At 39.2% G+C, this 20,850-nt stretch overlaps 1 protein-coding gene across 7 annotated transcripts in view; it reads right to left on the reverse strand.

The window, feature by feature from the left end:
• Positions 1-308: 308 nt before the first annotated feature.
• The window catches only part of LOC139134953 (calcium-dependent secretion activator 1-like), a 64,636-nt gene continuing 44,094 nt past the window's right edge, over positions 309-20,850 (reverse strand). For 4 of the 7 annotated variants that reach the window (XM_070702066.1, XM_070702064.1, XM_070702062.1 and 1 more), the window contains 10 exons: positions 17,746-17,769; positions 16,166-16,322; positions 15,316-15,457; positions 14,436-14,591; positions 13,263-13,413; positions 12,815-12,889; positions 12,112-12,195; positions 11,512-11,619; positions 10,380-10,484; positions 309-4,614 (listed from right to left, as the gene is read on the reverse strand). In XM_070702066.1, the coding sequence (XP_070558167.1) occupies positions 4,453-4,614; positions 10,380-10,484; positions 11,512-11,619; positions 12,112-12,195; positions 12,815-12,889; positions 13,263-13,413; positions 14,436-14,591; positions 15,316-15,457; positions 16,166-16,322; positions 17,746-17,769 (1,164 nt within the window). In that variant the 3' untranslated portion in view covers positions 309-4,452. The remainder of the gene's footprint in view (positions 4,615-10,379; positions 10,485-11,511; positions 11,620-12,111; positions 12,196-12,814; positions 12,890-13,262; positions 13,414-14,435; positions 14,592-15,315; positions 15,458-16,165; positions 16,323-17,745; positions 17,770-20,850) is intronic. The other 3 variants (XM_070702067.1, XM_070702065.1, XM_070702063.1) reach the window with 1 other exon arrangement.

A 20,850-nucleotide genomic window follows, 5' to 3' on the forward strand; every position in this document is an offset into this window, starting at 1 on the left:
TTCTGTGAACGCAGCCTAATACCTTCAAATTCTGGGTATTTAGTACACATTGACAGTTCCCTCTCACTACATTTCTTTCTGAAATTTAATGGTCATATCTGAACTCTCAAACATCGTATTCATTCCAAAACATTTCACTTCTGCTCTGAAATATCACACAATTCATTTGTCCGGAGCAATGACATTTTCAACCAGTAGTTTTCGGTAGTTGTGTTGTGTGTAAAAGTTACTATAACACAACAAAGGGTGCACTAGGGGCCCTGGGAGGAGTGATCTGGAGAAATAAGACGAGAAATGAACCAGTCGCATTTGTTTCTCTATGACATTTATTTAATATTGCACATAGTAAATAATGCATCATATCCACTTTGTCTAGTTGTGATATCACATGCAACATGCTGCCGATCAGAATTAAAGATGAAAGTCAATATTGGTAAAATATTGACCTGGGGGTATAGATATGATGAAAAACCAAAACAACAGTGAGTCATCAGTCAGTAATTCTTCAATTATTGAGTTATAATGCATATCTTTCAACTGAGATAGAAAACTGACCAATATGGAATAGGTAATACAATTTTTTTCAATACCCTAACTCTGGCTTTATACAACATGAAAGGACGCTAAGGACACCCATCATCGGATTCAGGGTCAACCATAGGGAGAGATACCTGCCCCTCAGAAAGAAAGAGAAAAAAACCCTGACACACCCTATGGGTGAAATGGTACGTGCGGTTTTTCAGACTACCGTAGGTACTGGCTGACTAAACGAGTCAAGTACACTGCTGAACTGTGAAACGCAAAGCTGGAATCCAAGAGGTTCGTGTAGAATTAGCTTCCTGAGGAAATATTCCTTGGTTCATTCCTTGGGGAAGGTTTAAACACTAGGAGATCGCATTCCAAGAAAAAACATACTGCTTGTATTCCTACTTAACCTCTTAAATGTACTAATATATATTGCTACTTGATAGACTATTTGAAGTCGACCTATGACCTATCACCTCTGATTTTCATGATCTGCAGTGCCTATCTAGTTGTTGTCAACTGAAGATACACACACTTGATTGGATTAAAAGCAATGCACAGTGTGCAGAAAGTCCTTACACTGATCATCAAGACTTACAACTAATAATAAAGCATTGGGACAGACAATATACTGCGCTCAGAAACGATGAATCAGTGGGCAAAAAAACTGATCATGCATAAATTATACATCTCAAAGTTCTCACTCTGTTCATCTACAAAACAATAGAAATTTCCAGTGAATCAAGAATCTATCTTCCCGTATGAATAATCACAAAAAAACAGTAGAGATTGCATATCTATGAAATGGCTATACAATTCTGAAGAAATCAAAGAACTCGAGCAAAGACAAGAGTTCCAGAGGGCGCCCTTTGTCAGCCCTCTGGAACTAATAAAACACACCCTACATAAAAGCAAGCTCACATAAGTCACTTTTTTGTTAAAATTATGTCTGCAATGTACAGTAAAGCGGTTTCACACTTAATCAATTATTCTGTTGCACAGGTTATAACTCAACCTCAAAATTGCATTCCTTTTTATTTCTATTTTCACAAACACTGAAAACAGCACTCTCATTATCTTGATATATACTTTTTTTACAGAAAACATGATTTCATTCATTCTGTACAGATTTTGAAATACAATTTTATATTTAACAAATGTTCAATTTTGATATCTAGGTTAAAATTGTCAAAGTACAAGCAATGCTAGCCATAGCTGTCACACACAACACACAATGTTTGAGATGTCCCTAAGACTTATGCAGAACCACCATTCAAAGGAACAAAAGAAATAACATTTGTAAATTGAGCTCATCCGTACATACTGCTTGATTCTTGCTACAGTTTTAATATGCAACGAAGTTTCCTAACACCCATGTAAACATCTGTATGCTATTGGTTGGCTACTGAATGGTCATTTGCAATTGGATAAGACCCTACCAAATAACCTTTGAACTGAATTGATCTGTGAGATGATTGGCCAGCCACAACGCCGCCACCAACTTAACCCTTCCACCACTGTGGTTTGGCCGCGACCCATTGCTATCAACTGTGGACTTTGGACCTGCTTACTGGGAAGTAGGGGGTGAACAGGTTAGAAAAAGCACAGCCATTCACCGATGACTGAACTCGTGATATCAGTGTGCCTTCAACTAAACTCTAGTTAATAAGCTGGGATGCACATGTTGGTTTCATACTCACAGGCTAGATTCTTCATGAAAACTAGCTAATCAATGTAGACAGACCTTAGAATCGTGAAAAGTGGTTGGAAAAGACACCTTAAATAAACTATCTGACAGATATCATCCATTTCACAAGAAGACCTTGCTAAACTGAAGTAGTCAGATTTACACTCTTCACTAACACTCCCTTCAAATGTCTACATTTTACTGTAATATTAAAGATACACTAGCAGAGAGAAGGTACTGCCTAGGTTTGGGGTCAGGCCATTGCCTAAAATTCTGAAAGCAAGGAAGGAGGGAAGAAAGGAATCTGATGGAGCCAGCCAAATTCTATCACTTCAACCTATGAAAAGGACAAAAACGAGCTGACACTGTCCCTGTCAGTCATCCCTGCAGCCATGTTTATCACAGACATTGAAATCTACTACATGCTACCATCTACTTTCATTGAGATTTTTTTTAAAAACACAAATGCTATGGAGACCCCTTGCTTTCTGTTACACGGTGAACATACCAAAAATAACATTGTTTTTCAATTTATCCGTAGTTCAGTGTGCCTGGTATTTAAGACTTACACTTTCCCAATTACAGCCGTAAAAAATGTGATACAAATGCTGATGACATGTCAGTGCTGTCAAAGAAACACCCTAGTTTGTAAAATTTTCTGCGGTAAATGAAGCAAATGTTTTTTTTTATCCAACCTTTCAAAATCTTGTTGAAACATCATGTACGGAGATCCCACAATTATTTTAGATCAAGGGTCAGTTTTTAGGCTGCCTTGTCAAACATGGATGCCAATTGCTTTGGAACTCTTCAACATGCACATTACAAGAGACATGACACTGAATTTTTCACCAAAGATTTGAAAGTTTAGATCACTCCTTTCTGGCTTTACTCTCACAATTTTAATCAAATAAATTTCTTCCTTAATTCTAGGAATAAGTCTGGGTGTTTTTTACAAACTCAATGTGATGATTAATGATGGATTTCCTTCAAGACCAGAATCAAAACGGCATTCTACTTCTGTGGATTGAACGCAGAAATCTCCTCTTTGCAAAACATCGGAAATTCACATGAAATCATAAAGTGGATCACGGATTTCACTGACACGACTGACGATTACCCATGATGCCCTTGTTGACCTTTAACCTCTGAGTGGACATTCTCATCGTCCTTGCCATTAGGAGTATGGTAAGACAATGCTACTTGTGTGTTCATGAATATGAATGAAGTATGCCTGTGTCGTGCTCATCGAGAATTGTAAAGGCCCCATGTACCAAATCAAAACGTGATCTACGGTCTTCCCAATTACCTTCTAATATACAGCATGCTTTTTGCATAACAATTATATCTACACGATTGTGTGAATGTCGATCTACACTGAAATCTACCCTACATGTGAAAGGCCTTGGATGGCACGTGTTCAAATACCATGATAAAGATGTCACATGTTCTACTATCCACAGAAGCCTGGGTGGAAACTAGGTACCTGTACATGTTATGAATAGACCTAATATATGTTTTGTTGAAAAACACAGGCCTGTAGACTTGCTACATGCGACATTGTAAAAATGCCGGGTCAGTCTAACTCAATGATAGTCTTCACCATTGGCATAAATGACTGACTGATTCTCCCAACCCAGTCTATTTGCAACCGACCAGAAAACTGAAACAAAAATCACCCTCTCCTTCAAAAAAGAAATGCACAGAGAGGACTTTGCTTAGCTGATCATGCCTGTGCTACATGGTCAATGTCATTGTGTCTTGGATAGGATAAAACCTCCTGTGTATTCTTCTGAGAGAGACTTTCACATTTTGTAAAGGATGGTCATACATGATTTTGTTTTTTCACATGATTTGTACGCACGATTCCCTGACCCCAATAGTTACAACGACTACACATGAATGTTGATTCTACGGTAAAAATTATAACATGCAAATCCCCTATACTACTAAAGATTACAGCTTGCATTTTCTCTTGATTAAATCCGTCAGCTAGTACATGAATTTATTTTCTCCGACGAGATGACTTGACAACAATGCATAATCTTACATCTATCTACAAAATCCATAAATAAGTACTCTTATTGTTGCCAAGCTTTCCAGAAAGTATCTTGTCACTAAACAATATACAGATTCTTTCCACAATGTGTTGGTGCAGAGTTTTGCATTTTCTTGTCCTTTTTTCGATCTCCTTCCACACAAAAGACTGACTGGCCCATGATAGCGAGCACGTTCTGTGCACCTCACTGTTCACTGTCACTGTCATTGTCAATGTGCATACGATCCAGATTGTGTGTCACTGAGGCTGTGGCTTCTTCCACTTGAAGTCTGTTCTTGACGGTCTGGTAAGTTTTGCTGTTCAGTTTGTCCATCACCCCGTGAAGTTCAAAGTCAGTGTACATTTTCTGAGAGGGAGAAAACACAACAAAAAGCAAATTTACAGAACTTGTACAATCAAGCTTGGAATGGATGTCTATAATTCAGAGCTCTCAATGGAAAAAAAATCTTACAGGAGTTCACAATGAACATCCATAGCAATTTTGACTGGTAGCCACAACTGGCACACTGTACCGTTTGTTCTTATTCATCAGTTTTGGTGTAGAATGCGCCGGGGACAGATTTGAAGTTTATACACTAATTTCTGCTATGTAGAAATACTGTAGAATGCGCCGGGGACAGATTTGTAGTTTATACCTTAACTAATTTCTGCTACGTAGAAATACTCACCCAGTTACTATCGGGATATAACCCTTGGGGCTCCATTTATGCAAGATTAAAAACTTGAACTTCCTGTCTAGACTTCCTGTGACGTAGGTCACCAGACTCCCTAAGTTACTCAGTTATACTCTGTAAGCGACTGTCCACCCTCGTTAGAGTACGCCAGTTAGGAAGTGACAATTTCCCCAAACTACTAGAAGAACCGCCAGGTGCAAAACAACCAGAAAAACGGTTAACCAGGTATTGAGGGGGTGCAATACACCCATTAACCACAAAATCAGCGTAACACACTCCCCCAGGTTATACAAAACACCAAGTGGTGTTGGGAATCACGTGTATGGTGTAGCTCCGCCCACAAACTCCTTTACTAATTATGTAGATTGTACATTGGGTTTGTCATTAGTTAGTCGTGTCATTCATTGATTCTAATGATTATTCATACTACACTGTATATATGGACCTGTGATAGTAGTAATAAAGGATAGGATTTGAACTTGGTCATACTAAGACACAATACAAAGCTGTCTCCGGCCTATTCTGTCTCTCTCTAAACCGAACCTATCCCCAAGTGTGTACCCCACAAGTGGGGAGGCGGGTGGGTGTGCTGGGTGAGTATTTCTACATAGCAGTTATTAGTTTAGGTATAAACTACAATTCTGCTTATTTGAAATACTCACCCAGTTACTATCAGGAAAAACACAGAATCCAACAGACCTTAGGAGGCTTTATTAGCCTCTTTGGCAAATTCAGCGAGCTTGCCAGCGAATAGAGCCTTAGGATCCAAGGGCACGACACGGGCCCTGGCTTTAAGCTCGTCATTTAATTGGACCGAAGGGCGATTTAGAAACGCATCACGCTCCAATAACTGTAGCATAGCATGACTACGAACGGAAAACTCGAGTCCATGCACGAGGGTGTTTCCAACGGCTCGAGTCAAATCCAAAAATTGGTCTTGGTGATCAGTGGAATCGGCAATACGTACAAATTGAGCAACGAGCCAGTCCAAATGAGAGAGCGTCCTTACTGTCGCGTTGACAGACTGACCCACTACTTGCAATAAAGCGCGGTCAATCGTGACAGATTTAAACGAGCCAGCTTGATTATCCACCTTACCGGCGTCTGCATCCAACTTAGGGAGGCCAGCTGTGAATAATGAGTCATGCGTCTTATGTCTTTTATTGCGCATGAGGTGGGACGCTGCCGGTAACTTACCAATAGGTAATGGCAGAGTGTTAGCATTGTTTCCCGCAATCTCGTTCTGAACTTTCGTTATTGCAGTTTTAAGCGCGAGAGAGTTAGGCAAAGAACGAGGTTTGGTCTGTTTCTCTGTTGGGTTGACATACGACAACACGTGAGATTCAGGCCGAGGTGGCGGGGGAGGTGGAGGACACTCCTCCCCAAATGTCTTATAGATATACCCGTAACAACGACGGAAATAACTGTCTGATGTCTTTTCAACGGTATCCTCGACATAACACTGCGATTCCTCTGCGTGCCCTTCCCCTTGAGTTGACCTAGCATCGCTGGCAACTGATTGGGATGCGGCTGCGCCGGACTCGTGACCATCCAATTCGCCATCCTCAGAGGGAGCGTGGACGGACACACTGTCAAGGTCGACGCCAATATTGCGAGAGTGCGTCGTTGGCGGTAAGCCATCCTCATCGCTTGACGCTTGGGTCGAATGGCGCTTATGAGCGTCATGAGATTGAGACTTGCTCTTTCTTGCAACAGTGGGCACCACCTGAGAACCGGTTCTAACCGCTGAAGGTTGCCCCACTGTGCTAGGCCGCCCTGTATGCGTCGACCTGGTGGGCCCGTCACAAGGGGCACCAGGACGACTCACGTTAGCATGGGACGTATGCACGCGTTTAACACCACGACGTCCCTTGCCAGCGGAAACCGACTTATGCGTCGAGCAAGAGGCAGTCCGTTGGCCTGTCGAAGACGAGCGGTTCTGCACTGGTGTAGGCCCCGCGGGGCAAGTGCGTTCAACAGGAAGCCCTGTACCCACGCTAGGGCCCGGTTGTTGAAACCCTGGCTGTGTAACATTCATCCCGACTGGGTGATGGTACGGTAGCTGTTGCCCAGGGACAACTGGGTTAAAGTAATTCCAACCTGGAGGCTGGTAATATGTGCCCGGTTGGAAAAAGGGGGGATAATTTCCATATGGCTGAAAAGTGCCGGTTTGTTGGAAATTCCCTTGGCAAGGGCCTTGATTTTGACCATTAGGGGCAAACATCCAACCTTGGTACTGTGTAGAATATTGGTTGATGTTAGGATGGCCCATCTGATCCCTCGGTTGGGCACAGTATGATTGGCCTGCCCCACCCTGTTGTGGTAAAAGTCCTTGGTTCACTTGAGTAACGTACATATGACCAGGGACCCCACCTACTGTAGCCTGGTTGAAATTAGGATGACCTAATTGTGGTCCAACTGGTGCTATCCCGCTCTGTTGCCGGATTGGTCCTTGGACAACCTGGTTAGTATGCATAAGTCCAGGACCCCCAGCACCGGAAGCGGCTTGCCCAGAGACAGGCTGTGTGGTCTCGCTTGGCGCGAAAACAGCCTGGCTAGAACCCGCGGTAGAAATCAATTGCGTTGTTTCACCGGGATTAACCATGCCTTCGGTAACATTCAATGACGAACGGACATCACTTACCTGTTGTGGGTCGGACAAAGCCTCCGTTGTCTTAGGAGGTCGTCCACCCTGAACGGAGCTAATTTCTGTGTTGGTGTCACCAGCCGTATGAGCACGGTGCATTCCAACCAAAACTCGCGATATAGAAACTGACGGGTCAGCCCCGGGGATGTCCGGGGTGACATCGTCGAGCGAGGGGGCGAAATTAGACCATTCATCCTGTGTCCAAGTCAAACAAATGTCACAAGGTTGACTCCTTGTGCAGTCTGGACAACGGAAACACAAATCATGTCCGTCCTGCAGTGAGAACTGCTGCTTACAATCACGGTCCCTCTTTGGTGGAGGGACTGTGTTACAATCACACGTTCGATAGGAGAAAGCCATGACAGAAATCGGAACGAGTGTGACGCAAGGAACAATAAAGAATTTTCAAGGAACACTGAAAATAGGAACGCTAGAAAACATAGACTGTACAACCACTCGGACGTGAAATAAATGCCGATGAAACAGTACAGTACAGAGTGTCTAAGCTATATACGGAACACGTGGCGTAACACAATAGCCCAAAGGCGGACACGTGAAAAACGTTCAAGAACTCGTTGAAAAGCAAAATTAGCAGAAAAGGCTAACGGAAAACAACGAATAAGGTACCCCAAAGGCAAATTGTCACTTCGCTGTCGATCCTGAGCGGAATATTGCAGCCACGGCGAAGACAAAACTTGCGGGATGCGTACGGAGCTGTCGTAGATAGTCGTGCAAGAGTAACTTAGGGAGTCCGGTGACTACGTCACAGGAAATCTAGGCAGGAAGTTCAAGTTTTTAATCTTGCATAAATACAGCCCCAAGGGTTATTTCCCGATAGTAACTGGGTGAGTATTTCAAATAAGCAGAAAATCAGTCTCTCAATTTTTTTACAATTCATTTATATTTCTGATCTACAACTTGTGTTGGCTGATTTTGAAGCTCTTGGAGAAAGTAACTTTCCCTATCTTATTTCTGTGATTTCAAAAAATTGTATTTTTTTCCCATAGAGTTAACACAAGGATAGTAGCCGTTTTGAATATCAAATATCCATAACTTTAGGGTAATTTGTTTCTCTGGTATGAAAATTTGTATGATGACCCCTGACTTTTATTTGTTGACTGCAAAGGAGGATTGTATAAAGTTTTGCTTGGGACAGTTTGTGAAAAAGTTGGGGTCTTTCACTATCAAGGCACATACTACACTAAATAATTGAGTAAAAGCATTGTAGAAACAATATACATGACTCGCAGGAATTCAAGTGAACCCACATGCTTTATAATAATTATAATAATATTTTTTATTGCTTGCTTGTAAATATAGGATTTACATCACATTTGTGGCAATAAAAGTGTGATACAAAAATAAGTTAAAATTTTCTTCAATAAAGATAAAGTATTACAGTATAATAATAGTAGCTAATAATAAATATAACTAGGTATTTCTTTGTTTATATAAAGTAAAAATATAATCTGCAAGTTGTTCATTAAAAGATAAATCTTGTTTTGTTAGTAGAGAAATAAGCTGATTTTCAGTATTGTCATTTGGGAAATTGATTTTACTGAAAAAGTTCTTTCTTTGGACTTTGTATTTCTGACAGACTAATAAAAAGTGTGTTTCATCTTCAATACTGTTGGTGTTACACTGATTGCAGTATCTTTCAGTAATTGGGGTTTTTGGAACAGTGTGTCTCCCTTTTTCAATTGCTAGATCATGATTGCTAATGCGAAGTTTGGTGAGTAATTTTCTTTTCTCACCTTGTAACTGTGTTAAGTAGGGTTCTAATCTAAAATTACGTTTTATTTTGGCATACATTCTTAGTTTACTATTTTCATCAGTGATCAAATTTTTCCAAAAGACTTCATCATTGTTTGTTAAATTTGTTTTCATTAATCCAGTTATAACTTTGTGGTGTTTAAGTGATGGAGCTTTATCAAGGAGAAAGTCCATTCCATTGTCTTTAATTAAAGCACTTAATTACCATTTGCTCCAGAAAAGCTTCTTTAGCAAGATTACAATGTGGCAGTTGTACGATATGAAGCCAGTGTTTAACAATGTTAAGTTTTATCTCAAGTAGAAGTGGGAATTGTCCTAGTTCACCCCTCACACAGCGGCATTACAAGCTTGTCTATTACACTGTAAAATGTTCTTACAAAATTTGAGATGAATTATAAGATGCTCTTCATTGAAAACATAATTCAGCCATTTCTTCATACAGCCATGGTTTAGTCTAATGAAATTACACGGCACACTGTAATTGATTTTTTTTAAGTTTTTTTTTTGATTGAATCCTTTACCAAACAGGTGGAAGTGAAGGTCAACTTACAGGGTGAGGTGTCCACTCACTGCCCATTAACCAATGAGGCAGTGAGGATTGTGAAAGTGCACTGATGAGTGGTCAAACACCATGTTGAAGTCTTTTGACTCACTGCCTTCAAATAGTGCACCCACTTACTCTATCTGTACCTGCACTTCCAACTCCACCATCCAGCCATCGCACATCTATAGCTTTACACTGTGCACCACAATGCCTCAACAGCGCCTCCACATATTATACCCAATCACATTACAGCAGAATATCTTTGTACAATGGAACATGCTTGTCGAAGGCCAGTTTAAAAACATGAAATCAGAATCTCACATCTGAGTCTTCCAGTGATAATTTGAACAAGTCCACATTGCTACTAGTCCACATTGCTACTAGATAGTTCACCACATATTCGAATTTGCGGAGCTAACCTGCTGGCTTTGATTGTGATATCTACAGAGGAGGACATAAGTCAATGAACTCACTTTGAAAATCTTGAGTATTGTGTTAAGTTGATGGATGTGCAGTTGAAGATCAAGTCTGTCTGACAGCCAATCACAAAGCAGATTCATGTTCTGGGTGTACCATTCCTAGAATCCAATTTGAAAATTAGTATAAATTTGTAACATTTCAATTAGTAGGGATAATTGTGCATCACTGTCTCCGATGAGGCATTATTGTACATGTACACAGAGATGGTACAAGACCACCTACAATGACACTCACTACAGGCTCTGTGTCTCTGTATTACATGAATCACATGTATGCTCTGAAATCGGAAAGAAAGAGACTTTCTGAAATTATTCCAAGAGGCCAATCAGCGGATGCTTAGACTGGAGATATCACATTGGCACCCGAAACACCATAATTCTCTGATACAAATGAATGACAGGGCATATAAAAGTCACATGATCCTTGAAACTGTCCTCAGTTAAATGTTGATATCTTCAAGCATTTGAACAAAAGGACTGTAAGGTTCCTTTGTACGACCTGGTTTGGAAAACGAATCGTTAAACATTCTTGGATGTTAAGGTGACAAATTTTTAAACAGCAACACTTTGGTACAATCCACTGCACCTTTCTTTGAGCTATATTACACCTATTAACTCTGTGTGACACAGGAGAAGTACAGGATTTCTGAATTTCCCGTTTGGGTTATAGTAAAAATTTATATTCTTTAACCTGAGTGGACAGTATTGCTGGTGGATATTTACTTGTCCCCGAGTCTGTCTGATAGCTCAGTAAAAAGCTTCGTGCTTTTCCGATTACTATATGTGTGTGTACTGTGTCTGTGTGTCGTCTGCTCCACGCACACCGTGTTGCTCGGTCGCGCACAGAATTGCAACATCTAAGTCGGTTACTGTGACCAACTCTTTTGGGTTGGAAGCAGTGGCCGACTGGTTTTGTGTGAGGCCTATCAGCTAGGCGATGTTGCCGTGAGTGTGTGGGGGTTCGAATCCCGTTTGGGTTATAGTAAAAATTTATTTTAATCAATGCATCGAGTGTGATGGTGAATGCATGGATGTCCATAGAGTGGCTGTACCTTTGCGCTTGACAGAATGATAATGGAAGGGTTGAATATTTTTTCCCTTGACCAAGAAGGATAATATTACTTACATCGTACAGCGCGGAAACAAACTGTTCATCGTGGACTCTCTCTCGGATTTCATCTAGGTTGTTACGAATGAACATGACGTAGTTGTCGGCCGACTCCATGCCTGGACTCTGTGTGGTGGAGATTGGAACAGAATTTGTGAACACTGGGAATATCATTGAAGCGAGGTTACGCATTACAGATTATGCTTCTGATCCATGGATACATGGGTGTCAGCAATGACAATACATGTACATGTATATCGTGACATAGAGACCAGCTCAAAGTATTTGCAGATAAATTTAAGAAATGACATATAGATTAGCATTGCAAAAACTTTGTAGACAAACACATTTGTCTATGACAAACCGATCAATTACATTACTTTTATCAAAGTCAAAGCTATAAACTGAGAATAAGAATATTTGTGTATATTATATTCTCTATTGGCATAACCTATCCATACACAAACATCGTTTCACACAAAGCCATACCTAGTGATCTTCTTGAACCATAGCATAAACTTTTTCCTTTTTGCATACCCTGTTCAATACTGCAGAACCTGGGATTACTGACTGCGTTTTGTGTTTTGAAATGCAAAGCTGTGTCTACACTGCACTTACCGTGAAAGACAGAATGGACGCCATGAATGTGCCTTCATCGTACCTGGCAAGTTTGTTGAGTATGCCACGGAGAACATTGACCAGCTGTGTGTCCGTGTATGTGTGTGTGTGTGTGTGTGTGTGTGTGTGTGTGTGTGTGTGTGTGTTTGTAGGGTACATAAAGATGGAAGATTACTTAAAGACTTCACAGAAAATTCCCAGACAGCCAGTACTATAAACATCAAAAGATAGGACAAAGATTTGAAAGTACGCATTTTTACAAAGCCAAAATAATGCACATTAGGACAAAACCGGGCTGCTTTTCACAAATGTAAGTACATACACGCAGTCACAGGCAAGACAAATTGCAATCATCAAATCAAACTTCTGGATGATTAATTTTGAGCTACCTCAGAGGCTGGGGTATGAAAATTAGGTGGAATAAATTTTTATAAAAAGGACCAGTAATTAATTTACGAACAAATTATGAGGCTTATTCCTTTCATCGCCATGATTTTGCCCAAACCCATTGTCACCAACGGTATGTGTGGACCTGTTTGGTGAACTGGTTTACCATGTAACTTTTCTGCAAACAGTCCATTTCATAATAAATTGACCAGGCTGTGTTCAGACTCACGGACAACAAGATGAAGTGGAAAATCAAATGCATGTCACATAATCAGCAAACACAGATTGTATGATAACAGATGTGGACTTTGCCTACCTTGTTGACAATTTCTTTGACAACTTTGGAAAATGCAGACTGTATGACATCGTCCATTGTAGTGTGGTATTGCCGCTGTGTGTCAAGATGAAAAGATAGAGAAAGTTAACAAGAAGAAAGTTTTCTACATTTCTATACCTCATCCAGTTGCCATGGTTACATCATGGTGGAGAAAAAACTCCTCCAGTGAACAGTTGGGGAGAATTCACATTTTTATCAATCTGTCGATGCATAATGAAGTGAAATACTTTACATAATGAGTAATTTGCATATGAATAATTTACATAATGAAGTGTAATTGGTGTACATCAATATATTCTTTTCTCACATGCTGTCTGTTACTACAACACTATGGTGTGCATAAATGCAATAAAGGTTCCATTTTGGTAAAGCAGAGGTGAAAACTGTCATAATTAAACGAGACATGAAAGAAGCTTGACTGGCTTACCCCTTCAAGATCAGCTGAGGGTGGACAGAGTTTCATGCACTGTTGCTTTGCATCGCTGACAACATTGATCATGACACACATCTCACTGGGCACTCGGTAATCCGTCGTAGCACGACCTTTCTTGATGTACACTTCAAATGACTTCAGAGTCCTGTCAGTGAAAGACAATAGACATTTAGACTCTGGCTTAATGAATTTTTAATAGTACAAGATTGTTTCTTTAGAGAAGAATTAAATCATTTTTATACCAAAAGTGACAGAACAGTGATTAAGACAGCTGTGCAATCAATGTTGATCAATTAAAGTGTCTGCATGCAATTAAGATGAATAATCCCTGGGACTCATAAGACTACACAGTATATAATGTGTTTATACAATGTAACCACATACAAGATTACGTATTGTACTTCACTGCCCAATCTTTAACAAGTCAATGGGACTGCTTTAAGTATAACCATATACAGACTTTTTCTGACATGTACTGATTAAGGTAGAATGCACCTCGGGGATACATATATGGACTCTCAAACTTTTACAATTCTTTTCTGATCTACCACTTGTGGGGGTTCATTTTAAAGCTCTTGGCGTAAGAACACTTTTCATTTTCATAATTTTTTGAAATTCGAAAATTTTATTTTTCTCCTCAGAGTTGACATACGGATGGCAGGGATTTTGAATTTTAATTATCCGTAAATCTTGGGTTATTTGATTCTCTAGTACGAAAATTTGCACGGTGACCCCTGATTTTTATGCTTGATTTTGATAGAGAATGGTTGAAAGATTCCTTTAAGGCAGGTTTGAGCAAAACTTTCAAGTCTTTCACTTTCAAGGCGCATACTACCTTGAAAGAATGTAGACCAACATCAAACAGCACTGTTCTCCTCAGTGCTTTTACATCATTGGAAGAAATTAGTTATATAATAATACAGTGGGGTATGACACCTGCCAACCGAACAGAAAACGTTTTTGTTTGCCTTTTTTGCAGTTTGGCTACCTGTTGTATCAATAATATGTCAGGGGTTAACGGTATACTGTCACCTGTTCCAATTTTGCCACAGTTACCATGGAAAGAGAAAATCTAACCAATCACAAATTTTTAGCCGGTGGCTGCTTTTTGACCATATATGGGCATATTTAGATTACAGGTGACAGTGTACCTTTAACATGACCTACCTATTGACACATGACTCAATCATATCAGCTGCCATCAGTTTCAGCCTGTGGTCCAAATGTTTGGCAAACACTTCCTCTGGCCAGTGGAGGTCACGGATGAATGTTTGTAAGGCGTCCAATTTCCAAAAAAGATCCTCTGACGTGGCTGTTCCATTCCTAGGAAAACAATGAGGACATCGCTAGATCACACTTTGTGATTGAAAATGCCATTAGACTACCCACATCAATGATATCATTTGATCACATTTAGTGATTGAAAATGTCATTAGACTACCCACATCAATGACATCATTTGATCACATTTAGTGATTGAAAATGTCATTAGACTACCAATATCAACAACATCATTAGACTACACTACCTACTTATACCTCGATGACATTATAATGTCATAGCATTGCAGTAACACTAGTGTTTGATATCACTTATCATTGAATCACACTTTATCACCGGCACTATGTCAGTGATGGAACTCATCAAATAAATGTCATTATCCCAACACCAACCACACTAATGTTGATATCACTCACCCAAACCAAAGTATTGGGATCTATCATTGGACCACACAATATCAATGACAACATTGTTGATCTATACCACTTAATGACACTGTCATTTGGGAACACCGAGTGCCCACATCATAACTGAATCAAACTTTGTCAGAGATACTGTAGAGCCACGTCATATAAATGACACTACCATAAGATTGCATCACATTAATGGAACAACATGTCAAAATATCTCAATGAAACTATCATTGGGCAATACTGTATCAATGATACTAACCACAAATTATACCATTGATACGTAAATATCTATCAATGAAACTATCACTGGGTAACTCTAGTGAGAGACAAAGACTGTTTTTTAGCAGACTTACTCTTTGGGCTCCCACCGCTCTTTTTCAAATCCCCTGTGAATGGACTGAGCCACTGAGGATTCCATCAAATCCACATAGCGGATCACATGAGGGGCAAACACCTCCCGCAGGTGATTATGGAATCTTCCACCATTCAAATTATCTGCAAAGAGAGTAAACATGAAAAGTAAATTAATTTCTTCTTTAATCTGCCACTGGGACAGATATTCAGACAATCAAAATTTTTACAATTCTCTTTCAGTCTACCACTTGTGGTAGTTCATTTTGAAACTCATGGAGTGAGTAAGTTTTTCATTATCTTAGATTTTTGGAAATTGAAATTTTCATTTTTTCCCGTATAGTAAACATGGGTATAGTGGCCATTTTGAACTTCAAATATTGGTAATTTTTAGGTAATTTGTTTCTCCAGTACCATAATTTGCACAGTGACCTCTGATTTTTATGCTTGATTTCCAAGGGGAATGGTTACAAGTTTATTTGAGGAAAAGTTTGGGCAAAAGTTCAAGTCTTTTAATTTTGATGGTCGTACTACCTTGACAAGTTAACATATCTGCCTATTTAAACTGTATGAGAAATTTCAAAAATGATATATTAATGGATGTTTATTGTTTTAGCAACCATTGATAACATGAGTTTTAAATCTACAAAGTTGTCAGCAACACCGGGTTCAGTATTTCTGGTGAAAAAATGTGAAATAGCTAACATGTAATAAGTATAACCACTGTTCATGCAAAATTGCAATGTGTCAATAATACAATGCATATTTCTATTGCTAAGCAGGAAAGTGTATTGCTCGGAAGAATTCGGCATGCGATACAAAGACATGTGACAGGAAAGAAGCAGTGCTTACTGTCATTCCGGAGGTAATCATTGAGAAGCTGGAAAAGCGGGAAACTATTCCAAGTATCCGGAGGTTGCATTTCCAATACTGCATCCATGTCGACGGCGAACAGCGACCAGAAGATTTCTGAATGCTCTACTAGCAAGTCACTGAACCATGCAAAGGCCTGTGTATGCAAATTACCATGTACAAGAAAAGGGACAGGGAAAGAAGAATGATAAACAAAAGAAGATTACTTATTGGCCTGGTGGTGGCAGTTTCAGTTTCTCTTCTGCTAGAGGCAAAAGACAAAGAAGTTAGAGGATATTAAAATAATTTGCAAATACAATTGGCATCTAACAATACACATGCAAGCCTGTTCTCCATTACGATAAATTTCTATGCAGGACAGACTTTAAGTTTTTATAATCTCTTTTTTCACATGTTAATAAATCGTCTTTTATGTACTCTTGCGTACATCATTTTTGCTACATGCTAATTGAACCTAATAAACTTCACATTTCTTCCAAGTTCCCACTTTTCACTTGCACTGAAAATGCAGGTAATTACAGGAAATTATCATACAAACCCGTAAAGGTGGATATCTACATTAATGATAACTTTACAGTTGATGAAAACGGAAAAAATTATTTTTGCACATATAATTATTTATTTACTTCGGGTACATTTTCCAAAGCCCTTTCATTGTAGCCAGTAATCCATCGCCTTTTTTCGTGTTTTTCCATCGCAAACTTTGTGAAAAATGCGGAATTTAGAAATTTCCACAAACAGTACCAGAAGAATGTTTCTTTTATAGATGTAATCATGTTTCCTCTTTTACCAAGACATTATGTGACATTTACGTCACACCAAAAAACTATCTACTTGATAATTCAAACAGGCAATGTAAGGGCTTTGATGTGCTTCTTCTCTTATCACCATTATGTTTTAAAAATTTCTGCTAAAAGCTCTAAATCTTCAACAGTTAATCAAATTACACATCTTTCATTACTAAACAAAGAAAGTTGAAATTGCCAAGTGTTGGCATATGCAGATATGTACGTACAGTGGGTGTGTTTTAGTAAAAAAATGAAATAAAAGAGTCAGTGGTGAGAGTGAGTCATTTTTAGTACAAAATCCAATTCTTGAACCTTCTCACCCCCATCTCCCTATGATGTGGAATCACCCATAGGTGAGTGAACGACTGGATTGCATGAAACATTGAAGGGATTATGGGGGTGACTAGGTTTGTGTATAAATATCGAAGAGTAGAAGAGTGCCTTAAATCCTCCAAAACTAGGTGAAGATTGCATGCCTTGGGTTTTGACAAAAACACACAACATGCCATAAAAAGCAGTCTGCATGCCTGTAGAAAATCTGCCGGTCAAAAATTGCAAATCGAAATGAAAAAATACCAAAAAAAAGTCTTCCATAAAAAAAGACAAGAAAATAAAAACTGCATGCTAGCATTGAACTAAAGATAAAAAATTATGAAAAAAAAATCAACATCCAAACTTGTTTCACTCAAGAAACTATTCAAGAAAAATTATAAAAATGATGTGAGAAAAAACAATCTCCTTGGCAACTGGCAAAAGTTGGGAAACGGATACCTGTAGGTCATTGTCTTCATTGCGCTGCATAGAAAAATTTGGGCCACACAAGAAGATAAAACAGAGGAAGGAAGAGAGAAGACACAAAATGAATGGTTGATGAGCTAAGGTGTCTGAACTCCCTAGGTGACCATTTATTACTTGTTTCCATAAACGAAATCCATCAAGTGGGGGTATACTGATATATACCTGGTTCATAAGCAAATGTAGATCAAAAATAGTCCCGTTTTCATACTTAACAGACTTGATTATGAGTTGATCAAAAGTTTACTTGATTCTGCAGGGATTCAAGTTTGAAAAGAAGGGCTAAATTGTTGTGGTCTTGCTAACAAAAAGTGCAATGGAAATTCATGGAAATCATGTATTTATAAAAAAAGAGAGGTAATGGCCTCCAGAAGAATCAGAGAGAAAAAAAAACAGTGCACTAGGGAGTCCTGAACACCACATTTGATGAAACAGGGAGTTCATACAAAGCATGAAAACAGAAGCAAGCTCATATCAGTCTATGGATCAAGTAATCATTTGCATGAATCACTGACCATGAAGAACAAATAGTGTGAGATGTTCCAGGCTATAAACAAAGTGAATTTACACTGTTGTTATCAAGTGTTTCCTTTACTTTCCAGCTATGCTGGAGCATCAACTCCGATCTAGACACATCAATGCATGGTGTTTTCATTGATAGTAAGTTTGGGACCCTCTGGCTCAGTTTGCTTGGAACTAAGACTGATTTTCCAAAGATCATTTCTCATCCGCAATCAGTCAAATAAATTTATGACTCTCTCATCCATAAACACTAGTGATTAATGAGCAAACTGTTGCTATGTGTACAGTTTTGATTGTAAATGGATTGCATGATAGCTGAACATACAGTATATGCAGAGCATTCAGGACTACATGTACATTGGGTTGCTACCCCCTTTAATCTTTACAAAGTGGATTGTTCCACTTCTTCATGATGCCATGGCAATGCAGGACCTCTGACAAGTTGAGTTCATAGGGGCACATTAACCCTTTCACCCCCAGTTCCCTGTGTACAGGTCCAACTTTACCATAGAATACAATTGATTTGGGACAAACCATGGTGGTGAAAAGGTTAAGGCTTGCATGTGTAGGAAGGGGAGGAACTTCAGCTTGTAAAATTTCTTTCTCTGAACATGGAAGTCTTGATTAACCATGTCATTATCCTTAAAGTGCTCCTGATGAATCTGGAAATGGGTGGATCATTAAGGCTTACATACAATCCATTCACAAAATTAATTTCAGTTGGTAAGGAACAGTTCTTTAGGCCTCAAAAAATTTAGGTTTCTTGTTTTTTTCCGCCCATAACTTTCACAAAAAGTTACGTAAGTGATGTGTTTTTTAACTTTTTGAATTCAAAAGATCAAATTTCTGATGCGAAAGGAAAAACAGAAATGTTTACAGCAACAGTAATTCTGGCACACAGGAAGATGATGACAATAAGTTAACTGTTCAGAACTGTACACAGCAAGTATACGATCCCACAGATTATGACATTTTCTAAGTCTAGAAGAATCATTTTTTATCTAAGGTATTTTTCAAGCTAAACTTGAGAGAAAATCTCACGCTTCTAGTCTAGATCAATGTAGGCATGACGATGAGAAATAAAGCCTTTCTTTTATGCTTTCCTGAAACAAGTGATATCCATAATGCGATGACCTCTGAAAATCACGTGTACTTTAAAATTCAAGAAACGATTTTTGAAGTTAAAGAATACATGTGTCGGAAAATATTATGAGGAAAAAAGGCAGGTAAGAAATTCCAAATGATACAGTTATTGAAGAGATCTCGGAGTGAAAATTTGTAACTTAAAGACTGATATAAGCTTCACATGAAAAACAGGCATCACACATGCATTTCTGTACTGACTACTACAACATGAAATACAATGGAGATGAGTATAGATACATCACACTGATGAGCTGTTCTTGGTGAGGTGGGTGCACATGGGGACAGGGTATGGCACAGACAGGAGGTATGGCTTGGGTTGTCCAAGGTTTGGGGACAAGGTTTTAGGTTGAAGAAACTGTTGATTGCCACTGTGGCGATACTGAAATGAATGAGCAATACTCAATATGGAAATACTGTCACTCAAAAAATGTGAAGTACTCCTTGACGGGAAAGTAAAAATTGAGTGGAAAAAAGACATTTATGGTTTTGAACAGGACAGGAAAAAATCTACGCTACACATGAAAAAAGAAATAGAGACCACAACATTTTAATTGACACCACAAGACAAACGCACAAACATATCGACTGAAGCATGAAGGGAAGCGAACAACTTTCACAAGTGCGAAAAAAGCTCATGCACACAAATTGGCGTGTTGCATGCAAAGGACAGCAGTGCAGTTTTGACAGAAACTGGTGAGGTGCTGGCAGGCAATGGGATGATTTGGGCACAGACTGATACGGTATCATGTTGACTTGTGTGTCCTCTCTGATGATTGGACATTGACTGATATGTAAATGACGTGGATGTGGCATTTCTTGATTGGTCAAGGTACAGACTGACAGGGGAAATAATTGGGAGGCCAAGGTGATATGGATATGAAGAGGACCTATCCCCTGATGGTTGGGTAAAGATTGACATGGACTAGAGACGTAGATGGCACATAATATTCAGTGATCAGGCAAAGTGATATTATAACGGCTATGAGTCTTTCCTGTTATTTTTGAAGAAGATTTTAAAGAACTGATGGGCTGAGTCTTTTCATTTGACTTTGTACAGGTTGCATGTCAATCGGGAGGTTTCCAATTATGTGATTGGACAAATACTGATATGGTAATGAGCTGGGATGTGTCCTTGAGGGTGATGGACCACTCACTGAAATGGAAACAACTGGGGGAATGGGGAGGGGTTTCTGGAGGGGAATGTGAAGTTAAAGCAGGAAGTACAATTGGGATTTGTATGCAAGGAGTTGGTCTATTTTAAAAAGGCAAATACTCTTTTACAACCCATTTCCTTTCACCCACCCACAATCTAGCAAAACCCAGAACCATACCATTATCCTGAGAAAGGAAGGGGTCAATCCATCATTTGATTGTACTGGTTGCCTTCACCCATGGTTTACTTTTGTTTTTGTC

The sequence above is a fragment of the Ptychodera flava genome, chromosome 6 (genome assembly GCF_041260155.1).
Source record: "Ptychodera flava strain L36383 chromosome 6, AS_Pfla_20210202, whole genome shotgun sequence".
In the NCBI taxonomy this organism is placed as follows: domain Eukaryota; kingdom Metazoa; phylum Hemichordata; class Enteropneusta; family Ptychoderidae; genus Ptychodera; species Ptychodera flava.